At 41.8% G+C, this 17,341-nt stretch overlaps 1 protein-coding gene across 1 annotated transcript in view; it reads right to left on the bottom strand.

Annotated features, from left to right (window-relative positions):
* Positions 1 to 3,299: 3,299 nt before the first annotated feature.
* Positions 3,300 to 17,341, bottom strand: part of RSRC1 (arginine and serine rich coiled-coil 1) — a 344,630-nt gene continuing 330,588 nt past the window's right edge. Inside the window, exons 9-10 of the mRNA XM_075003869.1 lie at positions 13,075 to 13,221; positions 3,300 to 6,716 (exon numbers count right to left, since the gene is read on the bottom strand). Of these exons, the coding sequence (XP_074859970.1) occupies positions 6,624 to 6,716; positions 13,075 to 13,221 (240 nt within the window). The 3' untranslated portion in view covers positions 3,300 to 6,623. The remainder of the gene's footprint in view (positions 6,717 to 13,074; positions 13,222 to 17,341) is intronic.

The following is a 17,341-nucleotide window of genomic DNA, read 5'->3' as shown; positions in this document are numbered from 1 at the left end:
ACTGAGACAGCACACTACCCAATTCCCATGCAGTTTTACAAAGACTCAGCTGTTACTATGTAGATTTAAAGTGTACTGGTGAAAATAAGGCATTCTCGCTTCCTACTTTTTTATACCTATTGCTTTTGGAGTACTAGCTTTGGAGATGTGATGAGTATTGTAGTGTTAAATGTGCTGTCATAAGAAGTAGTGTGGCCTCTTGACAGTGCTGGCAGAAAGTTGATCTTAATTTCAATCTGTACCAATAAACCAGAGCACAATGTTTTGTGAAGATCCATTTATGAACAGTTTATAATAAACTAACATGAAAGTCAAATGCCAGATGCAAACCGAGCTGAAAAATAATGACAATAGTTATAGGAATAGTTTATTTAGAATTTAGAGATATTCACCCAACTCTGCAATGGCAATGGAAAAAATGGAAGTAACATTTTTGAAAAAATAGTATGAAGGTTACTGAAAAAATATCCAATAATTATTATTCAGTTGGCCTAAAACACAACACACCTGCAAACATAAGGTGTATTTATTTTTGTACTAATTATACAGTGCATAGCAGGCAAATATACAAGTTGTTTCGGGACACTTTTGGTGAACACCTCCTGTTTACAGAGGAAGGTGATTCACCATTACTTCATTCCCAGTAATGTGCTAGAAAGCAGACTCTTGGCTGTGCCTACCTTGTTCTGCACTGATGGGCAGCAGTATTAGTAGACTTTTTCTTCAAGGAGGGGAGAAGAGCCGAGAATTCCTTGAAGTCCACCGGAGCCCTTGCCATTCAGATATAAAATTTACCTGAGTAGTCCTTAGGTTCTATAGGATGGCTCCTCTAGAAAGCCATTAGATACATGCCTGCAAATTTTCCTGTGCTGCACTGATAACTTGCCTCAGATCTGACCACCAGGGATTGCATTTCAGTGTGCTAAAGATGTTCAGTCTTCTCTCTTTCTCTCTCTCTCTCCCACACACAGTGTTGCCTTCATTGTTGAGACTACCACTAAGGTTCTCTGTATTGTTGGATGAGGGAGATGTGGATACTCATCTACCGGAGATGGGACAGACCGTTAATCTCATCCCACACAGGCAACTCAGCAGCCAGCTGATGGTAACTTTTGGTTCTACAGACAGTGGTATGTGTTCCAGTTTGTGATCCAGAGCTGAAAGATTCTTCATCCCATTACTAGTGCTTTGAGTCCGCTGGCACTCCTTGTTCCTCTTATTGCTTTTCTAAATGAAGAGGAAATTATATCTGTGTAGGGAGGTGAAATTTTAAATGAATTTAACCTGATCCAGTTGTTTTCAAAGAGTTATGTTGACTAGGCTTGGGAGAAAGGGTTGGTCTAGGCCAGGGGTCTGCAACCTGTGGCTCCGGAGACACATGCAGCTCTTTAAGGACTTCTCTGTAGCTCCTGACACTGTAAATGCCAAGTAAAAGAAACAGCCTCCTGCTTATTTTTGATAAAGAGTGAACATTTAAAAGCCCAAAAATAAAGCACTCACATCTAAATAACAGACAATATCTGATCTCAGAATGTTGGATAACTGCCCCTAGTGTTCTCCAGAGAGGGAGAGAAGTTTCAGGAGTGAAAGTCAGGAAGACAGTGGTACAAACACACATATAACCTGTGTCTACGCTTGCCCCTCCTTTTGGAAGGGGCATGTTAATGAGGCAGTTTGGAAGATGCTAATGAGGCACAGATATAAATATGCAGCACCTCATTAGCATAATGGCAGCCATGCGCAATTCAAAAGTGCCATTTTGGAGTGCATGCTGCCCATGTAGATGAGGGGCCTTTCAAAAGCTCCCCTAACTTTGAAAGGCACTTCTTCCTATTTGGCTTTAGGAAGAAGGGGCTTTTGGAGTTTGGGGGGTCCTTTCAAAAGGCCTTGTCTACATGGGTGGCATGCATTCCAAAAATGGAACTTTCAAATTGTCCGCAGCTGCCATTATGCTAATGAGATGCTGCATATTCATGTCAGCACCTCATTAGCATCTTCTGAACTGACTCATTAACATGCACCTTCCAAAAGGAGGGGGCAAGTGTAAATGTAGCCATAAAGTGTGAGGAAATACAATATATAAAAACTTTGTGAACGTCCTACAGTAAATTTGTATGATATTACAAATCATTGTGTGTGGGCTGTTCTTAACATTGGGATTACAAAAAAGTATGGTGTGACATTATTTATTAAGGACTGTCTCATATTCACGTGCATTGTGGCTCTTGAATTACTGAGTTTTTTACCAAATTGGAAAAATGCCTCTTCTTGCTATTTTGGTTGCTGACCCCGGGTTAGGAATTTAAGCAGCCATTTACAACATCCAGTTTTCTCCAGAGGGGAAGGTATGACTGGAGAGACTTGCAGTCTAGTGAACTGCACTCCACCTGGAAGGGTGGTAAAGGCCAACAGACTTGTTAACCTTTACAGCTGTATAAACAGCTAGAAGAAACTGTGCTGAACTACTTTTCAAACAGTTGTCACATTTGCCAGATAGTCAAGGAAAAAAAAAACATAACACACATTTTCAAATGTGCTATTCAAAGTTGACCAGATAGATCCAGGCCTGTAAATCATCACTGCTTAGATAGAATTACCTGGTTACGTAAACATTACTAGTCCATTAACAAAACATTTCAATCTCTTCTGAAGTTGTGTCTATATCTAGTTATGTGTTTATAAAGTGCATAATTCATCCTGGTATGTAGGCAGGTAAGGACTGCTGATACTTTACCAGGTAGAAGTCTGTGTTCTACAACTTTTTATTTGTTGTAAAGTTTCCTTCTACCTTGGAGACTATATGCTGCAGCCCTGTTGCTAGCTTGGGTAGAGATGGTCTCTCTTCTCTATTTGAACAATGGAAACCACAGTAATCCAGATTAGCGATTTTTGTGGGGCCTACAATAATATAAACATATAATGGTATAATTTTTATGGCCACAGCTTGAAGAGGTTGTGCTTACATCATGCTCTGAATATAGAAAGCTCAGTTTGTTTTATTGTGACAGATTTTCAAAAGTTAGGACCATTCATGGAATTCAGTTTACTTCCTGCACGGTTACAATTTCATCCTCTCCTGTTAATTGAGAAAGTTACTGAACTATCCTCTCACCCTACACACAATTGCTTTAGATAAGGTTTAAATAACACTGGGGCCTGACAATGTGAGATTGCTGCCCAACACGCTATGGCTTTTTGAAAGTAAATATAAGACTTCTGTCTCCAGGGCCATCACTCTAGTATCTTTAACAAATCCCAAATTCATTCACTATTTATTTCAGTGCGCTCTCTAAAATAGGTGCCACATCAAACTATTTGTATGTAGTCACACATCACTGTTTATTATATTCAAAATGCTGAACTGAACAAAACAAAGTAAGTACAGACCAGCATACATAAACTATTGCCACAAATTATGGATGATTCAAGAGACATTACAATTCACCAAGAATTCTTATGGTTCAATCAATCAGGCTTATTTCAAAAACAAACACTTCTCTTTTGTTTTCTCAGTCCAGAACCCATCCCACCCCTACAGCATTAAGCAATTAAAACAGAAAAAAAGTAGGCCATCAAAGGGAAACTGAGTTGTTTGTGGTCATTTGCAAGGTTCAGGATAAAAGGCTCCTTTCAGGATTTTGAGGAATTGAGGCCATGGGGCAGTATAGATGTGACCTGATGCCTGACAGGCAGCAGAAAAAGAAAGATGAACATGGGGAGAACAAGTAGGCAAAAACTTATATTTTGGCCAACTAATAGACCTTAATTTGTGTTCATTGGTTTGATTTTCATGCCCCTGTAGTGCACAGTGCATACGAATTCATAGCCAGCATGTCTGATTTGGAAGTATCGTTAGTTTTCCCTCAGCTGACAGCTCACAAATCAAACGTTTGTTGAGTATAGATATATTTTTATTGGGACCAGTCTTCTAAAATGATTTTAATTAGTAAGATTTTCAAAGTTCTCCTTACCTTTCATGGTTAGTAACAGACTAATATTTATTTCTAATGTTACTGTCTGCCTTCATGTATTATTTCTGTTAGCTGAAGTGTCTGCCTTATATTGAAAGAAAATGAATAATTTATTTCATCATTCATAGATCATTACTCAGTAAGCGCAAGACAGATAGAAGATGGGGCGTTTACACAACCGCAATCATGCAGCCTAGTCTTAAGTCATGTCTTCAATAGTCAACTATTAAGACCTCCCAAACATTCAAAATCTGTCTTTAAGCAAGCTTTACTTGCCTATGCAGAAGCAGGCTTAGCATGCAGAGTGAGTTCACTATCTTCCAAGACTATGCCTTATTAGTAGACTTTTTAATTCATTACTGATGGTAGAAGTGATGAAAATTTTAGTGTAAACAGGACTTGAGTGTTTTACTGTATTGTCATAGTCTCTGAGAGCATTAAAGATGATGGCATGTAAATTTTATGAAATTCCATTAACTTCAGAATGTTTGATATTTTGAATATTCCCAATAGTCAGGCACAGCAACATACCCAGCACATTGTTAAAACTTAATTTCATCATAGGACTTCAAGAACAAGAAAATTCCATTTAAATTAATTTAAAACCCTCTCCACCAAGCTTTTCAAGCTATTCAGCTGGGTACATTTAAAACTATAGAATTTTATACATTTTGTTGTTTATCTATATCAGTAATCTGCAAATAGTGCCATAAAAATTTAGTTGTAGACTGTCATCATCATCCTAGATGTTGTCTGGAGAACTTCAGCAGAAGGTTTTAAATAACTTCTTTTCCTTCTATTATAGGGTTAGTGATAGCTATTCCCATCCAATTTCCAGACTCTGCTCACTATTATTCTTCAACATAGACTTCTGATGATATTTCTCTATTGGTTGAGCATCAGTAGCAAATGCACCCTGTGTACACAGGTACATCACATTTTTTCCATCACCGATTGGGTTTGTAACTTTTCAAAATACCCTGTTTGTTAAATGCAATAATAAAACCCATAAATTAGATTCAAAATAAAAACATTAACTTTAGAGAACCATGCAATGTTGGATAACATAGGAATTTTGAACTGAATGTCTGTGAAAATAATCATTTTGACTACTGCTTCTCTGACAATTAAGGCAGCTTCTCTTCATTTAGTTGTAGGAAACAATATATTTAAAAGTAAACAGTTATTTTAAATATTTCCTAGTGAGACTTTCACTATTGTTAAAAATGAAAACTGCATCCTAACATATTTTAATACCTCTTTTCCATGAAAAAGGGTATTTGTTGTCTTTATTATTTACCCCTGGAGAGAGATGGACATTTAAAACAAGTCTCTATAATGTCTTTTTGAATAGGTCTGCGTTCTGGAGTGGTAATATTGAAAATGTGACGTATTTGTCTATGATTTGATGCAGGTTATTTCTAGGTGATTTGTCCACAGATGGTAACATTTACATTTCTCTTTCTTTAACACAAGTATTTTCACTACAGACATGCTAGGTATCCCAGGAGAGCCACTTTTTTGCATTCAATTATGTAGGTGACTGGTACGTTGTTGGACAATGAATGGAAATTCAGATCTGGTTTTGAAATATACTTATCAATGTTCACTAGCAAGAACAAAAAATGGTACCAAAACTTTAGCACTGCTTTCCCCCATTCTACCAAAAGTATTAAGCCTTTAGGTGTAATTTGTTTATAAACTGAATGCCACCATGACTAATGTTTTCCATAGGCAGAAGGTTTTAAAGGGTCATTTGGGTAACCGAAAACTTTAGTTTGAAATACACTCTCCATCTAATTTCGAGAACTAGAAAGTCATTATAGTCTTGCTCAGTATACCTCTCTACAGCTAAAACTATATGAATAATTTTCCATTAATAGGGTACTACAAGAGCTGACCTCTCTAGAATGCCAAACATTTCAAAACTGTATGAAATACATTTATTTAAACTTGCTGCAAATCTGCAGTTTGCTTTTAAAAGGGATAGTGGTATTTTTTATCACACATGCTTACTGAATCTTTACAAGTACGATAGTGGTGAGAAGATGCAGAACTAGAATTGAACCCATTGTTTCTTTCTATTCAAAAATACAGCCTTCCATTTCCTTTGTAGTGTGTCTGCCCAGGATGTGGGTTGTACTAGTGAGGAATGGGGTAAGGCCTGTGCAGCAGATGGATGTACAGTTCCGCATGTCTCTTAAGGAGCCTTGGTTGGCATGATACATGCAGACATCCAGATTAAAAGCTGCCTCTTCCTGGGACAAGAGTAATGGCACCACCAGAGGCCATACTTTGAGCTGAATCCCTCTTGCGGATCAGGAGGCCTTCATGACCCTTGGAGATGTCTAGTAAAGATGTCTAGTAAATTTGGCCCTTCCCCCTTCTTTGACAGTTTCACATCTTCATTCATGTCCAACATGTTAGCTATACACAAATTATTCTGAATATTGAATACAGGTAACTCTCACTGAAAAAAAGAGGATAATACAAGAGAGTAAAGTATGTTTCTCCATTCAGGTGAAACATGTAATCTCCTTACAATTCATATTTCCTTTTAAAGAGATGTTAACAGTCAAATGAAACAATTTTACAGTTGTAATTTCTTAACATTCACAAATGTTGTGTTGAATGATGTTCACTGTAATTCACTCATGCCACAGGGCTGCCCATCAGCCTTTCTTGACGAAGAGCAATCAACCTCTGGAACCACTTTTCCTCTGCTTCTGTCTTCTCAATAAATAGCTGTAGAGAGGAAGGAAAGACAACTAATTTTAACCTTCTGTTGTTGACTGGCCTTTGATAACATTGTTTTGATACAGATATTGCATATTTCCCAACAGTCAAAAACAAAATGTGCATCCAAACAAGGAAATTAAATACAAAATCTAAGTTCATACAATATTAAGTTTGAGATTTTAATCATAAGAACATCAGGAAGTTTAAAATGATGGCTTCCACAGCAACTACGGCTCTATCATATTGCACATCTAGTGCATCTATATAAAACATAAATAGTATAATACAACAAAATACTACAAAGGCATTATATATATGAATTAGTTACTGTAGAACCTTTAATTTTGTTTTCTTTACTTTTGCACGACTGAACTTTCAAATAGGAACACTGCATTAATGTCGTTCTTTAAATTAAACACAAGCATCCTGTGACATGGATGGAGGTAGCTCATCACAGCTATTTGCTAAAATGATGGTAGAAGCTTAGAAATATCTATTAAGCAGAGATAAAAAGCACAAAACATGAGATTCCACTTAATTAGGAGTGCATAAAATGTGTGAGCCAACTTTCATTTTGATACTGAATTGAGGTGGGATTTTATAATGTCCATTAGGTCAGAGAGAAATCCTACAGCCAAAAGTCAAGTCTGGTTGACATGGGGAAAGTTGTACTAGTTTAATTAGTTTTTAAGCTAATTTCATTAAACTGGTTCAGACTCCTGTGCGGACACTTATTTCCATTTACAGGTCTCCATACAGAAGTTTGAACCAATTTAGCTATATTGACTTAAAACTTCGGAGTTGCCGTAGGGGACGATTAGCTTAATGAAGTGCTGCATATGCAGTGCAGCACTTCATTGATAATCTCCTGACACCCGACTTACCATACTGCCTTTGACGTAGCGAGGTAGTGTAGACAAGCCCTAAAAAAACCCAAACAACCAAAAGCTAGTGAAATCACCACAGGCCAACCTGGTTTACCATTTTCAAATAAAAATCACTTGTAAATTTTAACTTCTCATTGTGCAGTTTTTTCACTATGATTAACTCAGCTGTGTCCAAAGAGCTTCTGGCAACTGACATATTTTTCTTAGAACATATTAAAGTCCCATTTTACAAATGATCATGTTCTGGCTTTGAGATTCTACAAAGCACTGTTGCCTGCAGATGCACTGCACTTCTTTGACATAGAGCATTGTTTGATGTTTATTTTTATGTCTTCCACCTTTGCTGGCCTTTCCACTTTGGTAGCACAGGCACGCGCCAGCAGCTCCCTGGAAGTCAAGTCTAATACAGACTGGTCCAACTGAAGTATGATGAACTTAGGGTGGACATTCTAGACAGGGCCAAGAGGAAGGCACAGAACCAGAAAGGAGAGGATTCATGCCAAGTGGAAAGGCACAGACACTGCAAAGCAAGAAGACAGAAGTGAAGCACACAAGGAGAGGCTTACAACTCAGTTTCTGGAGCAGGAATATCTGCCATGGGAGGAAGATAAAATGAGGCAGAAAAACCTATTTAAGAAACTGCTCATCTTTATGGCTGGAAGAGGATAGAATTCTGCTGTGCCCACACCATGGCATCATGTGCTACACTACAGCACTTTATACAGTTCCAGGTTTGGGTGGCCCATGGAACTGAAACTTAACAGCTGGACAGGCCAAATCTAACCCAGCCAGGCCCCTGTCCCAGACAGTAGTGCCACTCTAAGTTAAAAGTGCAATAAAGGAAAATGGGGTCCCTGGGGATATGCGACATGAGAGAATGTTTGTGTCAGCAGGGCTTTCGTTTTTTTTCTTTTCTACTGCTCAATCCATGGCTTATGTACTTTGCTTTATTAGTGAGTTTGGTGTCAGTTTATTACTGTGGTTTCATTTACTTTGCTGGCCTGCCTGGCAATTATGCAATGCTGGGGTATTTTTACATCTGCATTCACAAAGGCTTTTGTTATATTAACAACATTTATTCCCATTATTGTGTCATATAAGGTGTATTTCAAATAATAAAAATAAACACATGGTAGATGCCCCCTATTTGCAAAAATGGTGCCCCTCCCTGACTTTGACGATTGACTCCTGATAGGCAGAAAATAATGGCACTTTGAAATTTTTCCAGTGCAACCTACACTGGCATCCATAAATTGGCCTTAGTGATCCACAAGGGCCTGCATAACAATGGAGTAGTATACTTAGGGGTCATGTGATTCTTGAGGAAGGTAAATATGGGCATGAGTCCAATGAATGCCTATGATATAGTAATTTCTTCATGGACATTGTACCTGTCACTTGTGTGTAAATCTCATGCCTGCTTGCCTCAGAAACCTCCACTGTTTCTTTATCTGCAGTTGATGAGCCAGCACCAAACTGGTTACCACCACCACCTGATGCTGGAGGACACAGCAAGCCATTTACAAAGCTCCAGAAATATAACTTTCTTCATGTGGAAGTTTGGGAACCATTGGACATCCCATGGCAGTATGCACTTGTTGCCTTCCTCCAGAAGGACATATAGACATATAAGGGGCTCAGCAGCTATACCAAAAGTCCTGAACAACATCAGCCAGTTTGAATCTTCCATATCAGTATTGGCCTCCACTTCCAACAGGTGCCTCCAGTAGCATACAAATCCACAGAATGTCCATTAGCATCTCATGGGTGCTCTTCTAGTTTCCCAAAAGAAGAGTGAAACCCAAGCAAGAGAAGCTCTTCAAATAGTGACTCCTGCATGTGGTTAGTTTGGTTGCTGAAAGCATGCAGACTCAAAGTGTGGCTCAACAGGGGATGTTGTTGGGCTGTTGTAGCCAGACAGAACCCCCACTTTTGCTGCACTCCATCTTGCCTTCCTTAGGTGCTTCACAGCACAAAAGGGTTAAAAGGAATAGCCCAGCCCTGGAATGCCAGAGCGCAGATGGGCTTATCTTAGCCATGGTCTTTGAAGTTCCAGAGCAAAGCTAAGAACAATGGGCTAATTAACAGCTGGACCTCAGACTGCCCTTGGCTAATTACCATCAGTTGATTGCCTGCACACTTGGTCCCATACATGAGGAAAATCTCTGGCCCATTAAGAAACAAATGCCCTGAATTATCTACCTCGCAGGTGTGAACTACCCCCTTGAACTCCCTGTGAGAACCAGCATCAGACAGTTTAATTCAATTGAAACAAGGAAGAAGCCTATGTGACCCAATGGGTATAAAAGAGGGGTCTGTCAGACCCCATATTTGAGCTCCAATCATCTTTCTTGCCGGACAGGAGGGTGGGGGGGGTCTCCCCAGGTCTCCGGGGATGCCCGACTCCTGGAGAAAAAGGGACAAAGGACTTCTTCCCAAGGGATTGAGAGAGAAACTGGCCAAGCCACGTTGGTAACGCAGGGGTGAGAATAAGACCTGCTAGGTATTTTATCTTTTGCTTTTCATTTTTGCGCACATTTAACAAGTATAGATCTATGAATTAGCGTGTATGCTAGCTATTTGTAATCAAAGTATAAACTTTGTAACAATTGTAACCACAAGAGCTTAACATGCTAGGTAAACAAATAAAGCAACATTGTAACAGTAAGAGATTAACTTGTTAGGTAAATAAACAAAGTAATTGATTAAGTGGTAACCTGACTCCTCCTGTTACTGTGCAAACCAAACACAAAACAAAGAACCCAGCTGCTTTCAGCTGCTCTCAGCCTGGTCACTGGTGGGCTCTGCCATAGACAAGAGCATAAGTGGCATCTCACCTGGCCATCGGCTAACAGAAACGACAGCTTTCTGTAACATGCAGAATGGACAGTCAAGTTTTCCCACGCTGCATCATGAGCCAAGTGCAAAGGCAGTCACAGCTGGTGGGGGGCACAAGGAAGCATGGAATATGGTAATTTGATTCACATTTGTGTAATGCAGTGTGGCCCTGAGAGCCCTGTTTGGGGCCCAGGTACAGAAATTGTAAACCTGGTGTTTCAATTAAGGTACATGCTCAAACTCTGGGCTTACAAACCCAGGGTCGGTGGACTTGAGTCCCAATAATGTTGGGGTTACATTTCAGTGTAAGCACCTTCTGAATCACGCTGGTTCACCAGCTAGCAGACCACAGAAACTTGAAAACTATTTACAATTCCCACTGTCTCCTCATAGATTTGCACATTCATGATGCTCGGAAATCTCAATATAATTCTGAAAATAGAGGAATTTTTGGAGGACACTATTTGATTTATTCATTGATTAAACATAATTTGTATATTCCTTGCTTTAATGCTACTACAGCTTCTGCCTTTCCCTGTGGAGGTATCTCTGTTACAAGGTCGTGTAATAAATCAGTTATATATATCTTTGTGTGACACTATCTGATTAAAATATGACCATGTAGATCATTGTTACAACCACTCTTATATGTTTGTAACAAATCTTATACCAGTAAGTTGTTGATAAAAAGGCTACGATTTGTTGAATATGATTATGCTATTTCCACGTGTGTATCATTCTTGAAGTTCTGAGTATTGGCTCCTCTATATCTGTATTTCAAATATTTACCTTTTGGATGTTATCCCAGGAGTAGTAAGGTAGCAACATTTTAAAGGAACCAGTCAAATTAAGTGGATTGTCAAGGGACCATGGGAAATACCTGTCTACGCTGAATGGACTTTCTTGTGGACATTCCATCTGAAGTACAGGAAGGGCTGCTACTATGACTAAGCAACTTTATGCATGGACATGTGACTTGCCCATTTTACTCCATACTCTATCTGTAATTTTGCACAGTAAAAACAATGGGGTTACCTCCACATGGCAGAAGCTATAAGGGCCAGGAGACACCTCAGTTGCAAAAATCTGATAAAATTTCTGAGCTATGGACTTATACAGGTTGCACCTCCCTGACCCGGCATGGTCAGAACCTCACTGGTTCTGAACAAGAGAATTTGCTGGACCAGGGAATGTTCCCTGCCACTAGCCCCCAAACCAGCCCTTCACACCCTGACCCCATCACTGGGCTGCTCTCCCACCTGCTGCTATGCTGTAGGGCTGCCAGGGGAAGCCAGCTCCAGCCCTGGCCCCACACCAGGTATGTGGCTCCAGCCTTGTGTGGCTGCCCCTGGACCTGCGGGGCTGCTGAAGACACCGGCCTGGCCCTGTGTGTCTGCCTCTCCACAGGGTTGCTGTGGGGGATGGAGCCTCACACAGAGCTGCCCCCCTGTGGGGCTGTTGGGAATGCTGGCTGCAATCCCCAGGGCTCCCAGAGGATGTGGGCTGTAGCTTGACCTCCTGCCTGGCTCTCTGGTCCAGTAACATTCCTCGTCCTGCTAGATGAGGGATATTGCTGGACTAGAGAGTGCCAGTTTTAGGAGGTGCAACCTGTACAGATTCTAAGAAAGGGACAGAGATCCTCCCAATGATTTGGAAGCAACCAGGGACTTGACTTCAGCCACCAGTTTATTCCTTCACTGCTACAAGCCTGAACCAAGAATTTGGCATTTGTTTTATATATTTGACTCCTGTAATCAATTTTAACATTCACTTTTTTCATCTTATAAATGGACCTTTAGATACTAAAGGATTCGCAACAGAATAATTTTTGGGCAAGTTCTGATTTGAACACTGACTTAGGTGTGTGTCTGGTCCTTTGGGATCAGAAAAATCTTTTGTTTGATGAGACTGGTTTTAAAGAATCAGCCCATTTTTTAAATCCAATGTTTTTGGGGGTGATGTAAAGCTTGGAATGCTTAAGGAAACGGCTTGTATGACTTCATGTTAGCCAGAGTGGTGAAACACAAGTTTACTTTTGTTGGTAGTTTGGTATATCTCATGGGAGAATAACCTCCAGTCTGAAGATATATTTGCTCTATTTCTTAGCAGTTTGTCCTGAACTTGGTATTCTCAGTTGTGACTCACAAAAGCATAGGTACATTTGGACAAATGTAAGTTAATAGATATTTTTAAGGCAGACTGTCATGCATTCATTTCACAATTTCACTTCTCTCAGAACGTTGTTGAGCCCATTTCCTTGACCTAACTTTTCTCTATTTTGATTATGTGGATTGTGTAATCCTTTACCAGCCAATGGCGTGATAATCAGAAAATAGTCAAGAACCTTTGACAAGCTATATTGGAAAAGTATTAGGTCATGTGACCTGTATTCCCTCTAGTTTTTTCCATCCATGGGTGGAATGAATTTTGTTATGTGCACTGAGGCATGTGTGGATGTGAACCACCAGTAGAAACACAAGCTGTCTGCTGTGGGTGCTCTGCTAATCAGACACATAGCACCTGAATCTCTTCTGAGCGGCCACCCAAGCACTCCGGTTATAGGGAACATTGTATGTGACCTTGACTCCCCCTAGTGGACTTTGTTATTTCAAGGGTGCAATAAATATTAGTTCTCTTACATTTGGATGTGCTAAAGAGTTATCATCTTGGTACTTGATGGCAGTCGGAATGCTGCTAGGTACTATTTCTTTTTCGGTGATAGACAGGTCGACAGTTTCCACTCCTATAGTTGCAGGTTCATGTTTTAGTTCACCAGATTCTGTTGACTAAAAGAAAAAAAAACATTTGGCTACTAAACAAACACACAGAATGCTGTTCCTGATGAACTCTAAAACATTAACATATAAAAACAGTTACTTACCTCTTGTGGCTGTTGTTCTTTGAGGGGTGTTGCTTACGTCCATTACGATGGGTGTGTGTGCATGCCTCATGTATAATCGTCAAAGACCTTTTCCCCCTAGCAGTACCTAGTGGGCTGGCTATGGAGCCCGCTGGAGTTGAACTGGTATGCCAATACACATGTGCAATAGTTGGCCCTCCGACTGCTCAGTTCCTTCTAGCTGAAATTCTGACAGGGGATGCGGGTGGGATTTGGAATGGACATGAACAATACATCTCAAAGAACAACAGTTATGAGAGGTAAGCAACTGTTTCTTCTTCTTCGAGTGATTGCGCATATCCATTCCAATAGGTGACTTACTAGCAGTAATCCCAGCAGAGGGTCTGGCATTAAAGAGGTCTGCAGTACAGTTCTATCAAAGGCTGCATCATCTCTAGCACGGTGTGTGATGGCGTACTGAGCTGCAAAGATGTGAATCAAGGTCCATGTTGCCACCCTGCAAATGTCCTGCACCAGAACCTGTGCATTGAACGCTGCTAAAGATGTTTGTGCCCTGGTGGAAAGTGCTGTCAACACTGGAGATGGTACCTGTGCCAGCTTATAGCACATACAGAATGTGATCCATGATGATATACATGGGGAAGATACAGGTTGTACCCTGTTCTTTTCCACAATGGCAATAAAAAGTTGCTGAGGCTTACAAAAGGTCTTTGTGTGGTCAATATAGAAGGCTAGCAAGTATCTAATGTCCAAGGAGTGTAGTGCACACTCTCTATTACTAGCATGGGGTTTTGGAAAGAAAACTGGTAGAAAAATGTCCTGGTTGATAGGAAACTGGAACAACATCTTGGGAAGAAAGGCTGCGTGGGAATGAAACTGCACTTTGTCTTCAAAGAAAACTGTATTATGGTTCTGACATAAGGGCCCTTAGCTTCAAGATCCTTTTGGTTGAAGTAATAGCTACCAGAAATCCCATTTTCCATGCCAAATAGGAAAGTGAACAAGTGCCCATAGGTTCAAATGGGGCCCCCATCAGTTTGGAGAGTAACAAGTTAAAGTACCATTGTGGTACTGGGTGATGCACCTGACGGTAGATTCTATCTAAGCCCTTTAAAAATCTGGTTACCATAGGGTTGGAGAACACTGATCATCTCCCCACCCTGCAAAAAATGCCGAAAGCAGCCAGGTGAACTTTCCCTGAGGACAGTGCCTGGCCTTGGTCCTTAATGTGGATCAGATAACCTAAAATGACCTGGATCAAAGCCTGCATTGGCTGAGTGCCTTGCTGCAAGGAGCAAATGGAGAACTACTTCCACTTGGCAGTGTAAGTGGCTGGAGTGGATGGTTTCCCATTCTGAATACTGCATTTCTATAGGATTTAAACATGAAGCTTCCATACTGTCATATGGAGACACTCCAGGTTGGGGTGATATAGTCTCCTGTGCTTCTGCTCATTTTTGTAAAATGTTGCGGATGTATTGTCCACTATGACTGGTATGCAGGCCCATTGCAAGTTTTGCTGGAATGCCTGACACATAAGTCCCACAGACCTGAGCTCTTTCACATTGATGTGAAACTCCAGCTCTTGATAATACTACAGCCCCTGACTTTGCAAGTTGCCTAGGTGGGCTCCCCCAACTGAGTGCTGAGACATCTGTCACTAGGGTCATTGTCGCTTGGGGCTTGTGAAGGGTCCCCTTGCACAAACCACACAGCGCTGCATCCACCTTGAGAGGGCGTGGAGGGTGTCTGGTAGTGCAGGCAGAACTATGTCTAACAGGTCCTTGTGCGGCCTGTAGTTCCTTGCCAGCCATAACTGCAGGGGTCTGAGATGGAGTTTGGCATAAGGTTCCACATATGTGCATGACACCAAGTTTCTCAATAGCCTCAGGCAGGCCTCATGTGAGATGATGCAGGAACTGTCGGCACAGGCCCTCCCAGAGTCCTAGATGTTGTCAAGATGTCTGGTGCACTGGGTACTGGTTCCAGTGTCTGGGTTGGCACCAGTGCTGGTGCCGATGCCAGCTACATTCAGGCGACATGAGGTAACTCACCATCTGCTGCTAACATGATGAAGTCACAGGCAGCCTCAAAAGTGTCTGGAGTTGAAGGCAAGCTGAAGTCCATCTCCTCCTCCAACTCCTGGGGAGTTGATAGGCATAGGACTCAGACTCCTGTGCAGGGCTGGAGTCAAAGGTGCCAGACCATGGTGCAGGGACCTGCCACAGCTCAAGTTCTTATTCGCCAGCTGAGACAGAGACCGACCTGTCTATCTTCTTCTTCTTGCGCAGCACCAGGGAATAGAATCAGTGCTGTGCACTGTAACTTAACAGGGGAGTGGGGCTGGTCAAAGACTGGTGCACCAAGACCGGTGCACTGGAAGTGGATGGTGCTGAGCGCGATGACTGTAGCACTTCCTCCATTAAAAGCTACTTGAGGCACAAATCTCTGTCTTTTTTCATCCAGGGCCAAAACCCCTGAGAAATTTGGCAGTTAACTGTCTGGTGCTTATCTCCAAGACACTTAAGGCAGTCTTTGTATGGGTCGCCTGTAGGCATAGGCTTCCCACATGAGTCACAAGCCTTAAACCCCGGCATATGGTGCAGGGTGAAACGCTGGTGAAGAGAACCCCCCAAACCAACAATCTACAACTAATATAACTGTCAGGGATTTTTATCCCTTGGGCATTATCGCCCCCGTGGGTCAGGGGAAACAAGCCTTTGGCCATTAAACATCAATGCAGGTACAGGTAGAATCTAAAGATACATAGGCTGCCATTTAGCAGCCCCCTGCAACGGTCACTCTGTGTCAGTTGGTTTCCCCGGTAACCTGAACTCATAAATAATTCATGATCATGGATTTGAATTCCAGGCCCCTGATTGGGCACAGGTGGGCAGTTTCTGGAAACCTCCCAGCTCAGAGGACCTGTTTGAAAACAGGTGTTCAGAACTTTCAGTATGGTAATCAGGTCATAAATACTTATGAATCTGTTCTATAAATTCAGGTGCCACCCACCATTCGGGGGCCCGGAGCTAGCTGTCATACCAGCTGCTGCCGCATAGGGGAGTGTCGGTTGCCGTGGCAACATCTGCTGACCCTTAGGCCAGCTCGAGAAGAGAGCGAAGAGGAGCTGAAATCACAGAGGCATCTGCCCTTTAGGGGGCGCCACCTAGAGCTGAAATCACTGCAGCACCTGCCTCTGGGCGGCGCTGAAGCTGTGCTGAATCACTGGAGCTGCAGCTCGCCTCAGGGGCAGCTGAGCTCTGAAGCAGCACCGCCATTCAAGCACCTCCCCGGGCCCCAGCACCACGCTTGATCTAGGAGCGGCAAGTGGGCCTTCAGGTGTACTCACTGGGTGGCGAACTGGCCTGTGGCTTCTGCTTCAGGTACTGCATACCCGGTGAGGAAACCGGAGGCCCACCAACGCCATCTCATTGACGCCGCTTCTACAGCCATAACATCTCCTGGCAGTGCCTACCTGGACCATCTCATCTGCGGTAACACCACCTCCGCCATTTTAACTAACCTATCTGACCACCGGCCACTTCTTTACTAATTATTCCAAACACCAGACTTGACTATTTACTTAAATATGACTACTGGACTTGACCACTTACCTTAGACGATTAGTGGACCTGACCACCAACCCTAAATAAACATTACCGGACTTATCACCTTTTATTTAACCTTTACATAGGCCAGGCCTAAAGGCCCAGGCCAGGTTTCCCCGTATAATGTAAATATTAATGTTTATATTAAGTAAGTTTAATTATTAGATAATATTATTTGTATTAATAGTATTGTTAATAAATAAGTAGCATAGACAGTTAGTATATAAATAATTAATTAGCATAAGATCATTGATTACCCATCCTATCGTTTTATTGCTGAGATTCCCAAGCTATCACTGTACCAGGTGGGGAGTAGCGCCCGCACCCGGACTCTCTTAAATAGGCTGGTGACCACCGGGAACTCCAGGCAGCAGCCAGTTGGGGTCGGGGTATTTCCCCAGCCTCCGGTCAGGCAGGAAGTAGCGCCCCCGCCTG

Source organism: Carettochelys insculpta, chromosome 10, assembly GCF_033958435.1.
Source record: "Carettochelys insculpta isolate YL-2023 chromosome 10, ASM3395843v1, whole genome shotgun sequence".
Classification (NCBI taxonomy): Eukaryota; Metazoa; Chordata; order Testudines; family Carettochelyidae; genus Carettochelys; species Carettochelys insculpta.
This window is presented reverse-complemented; position numbering and strand designations above follow the sequence as displayed.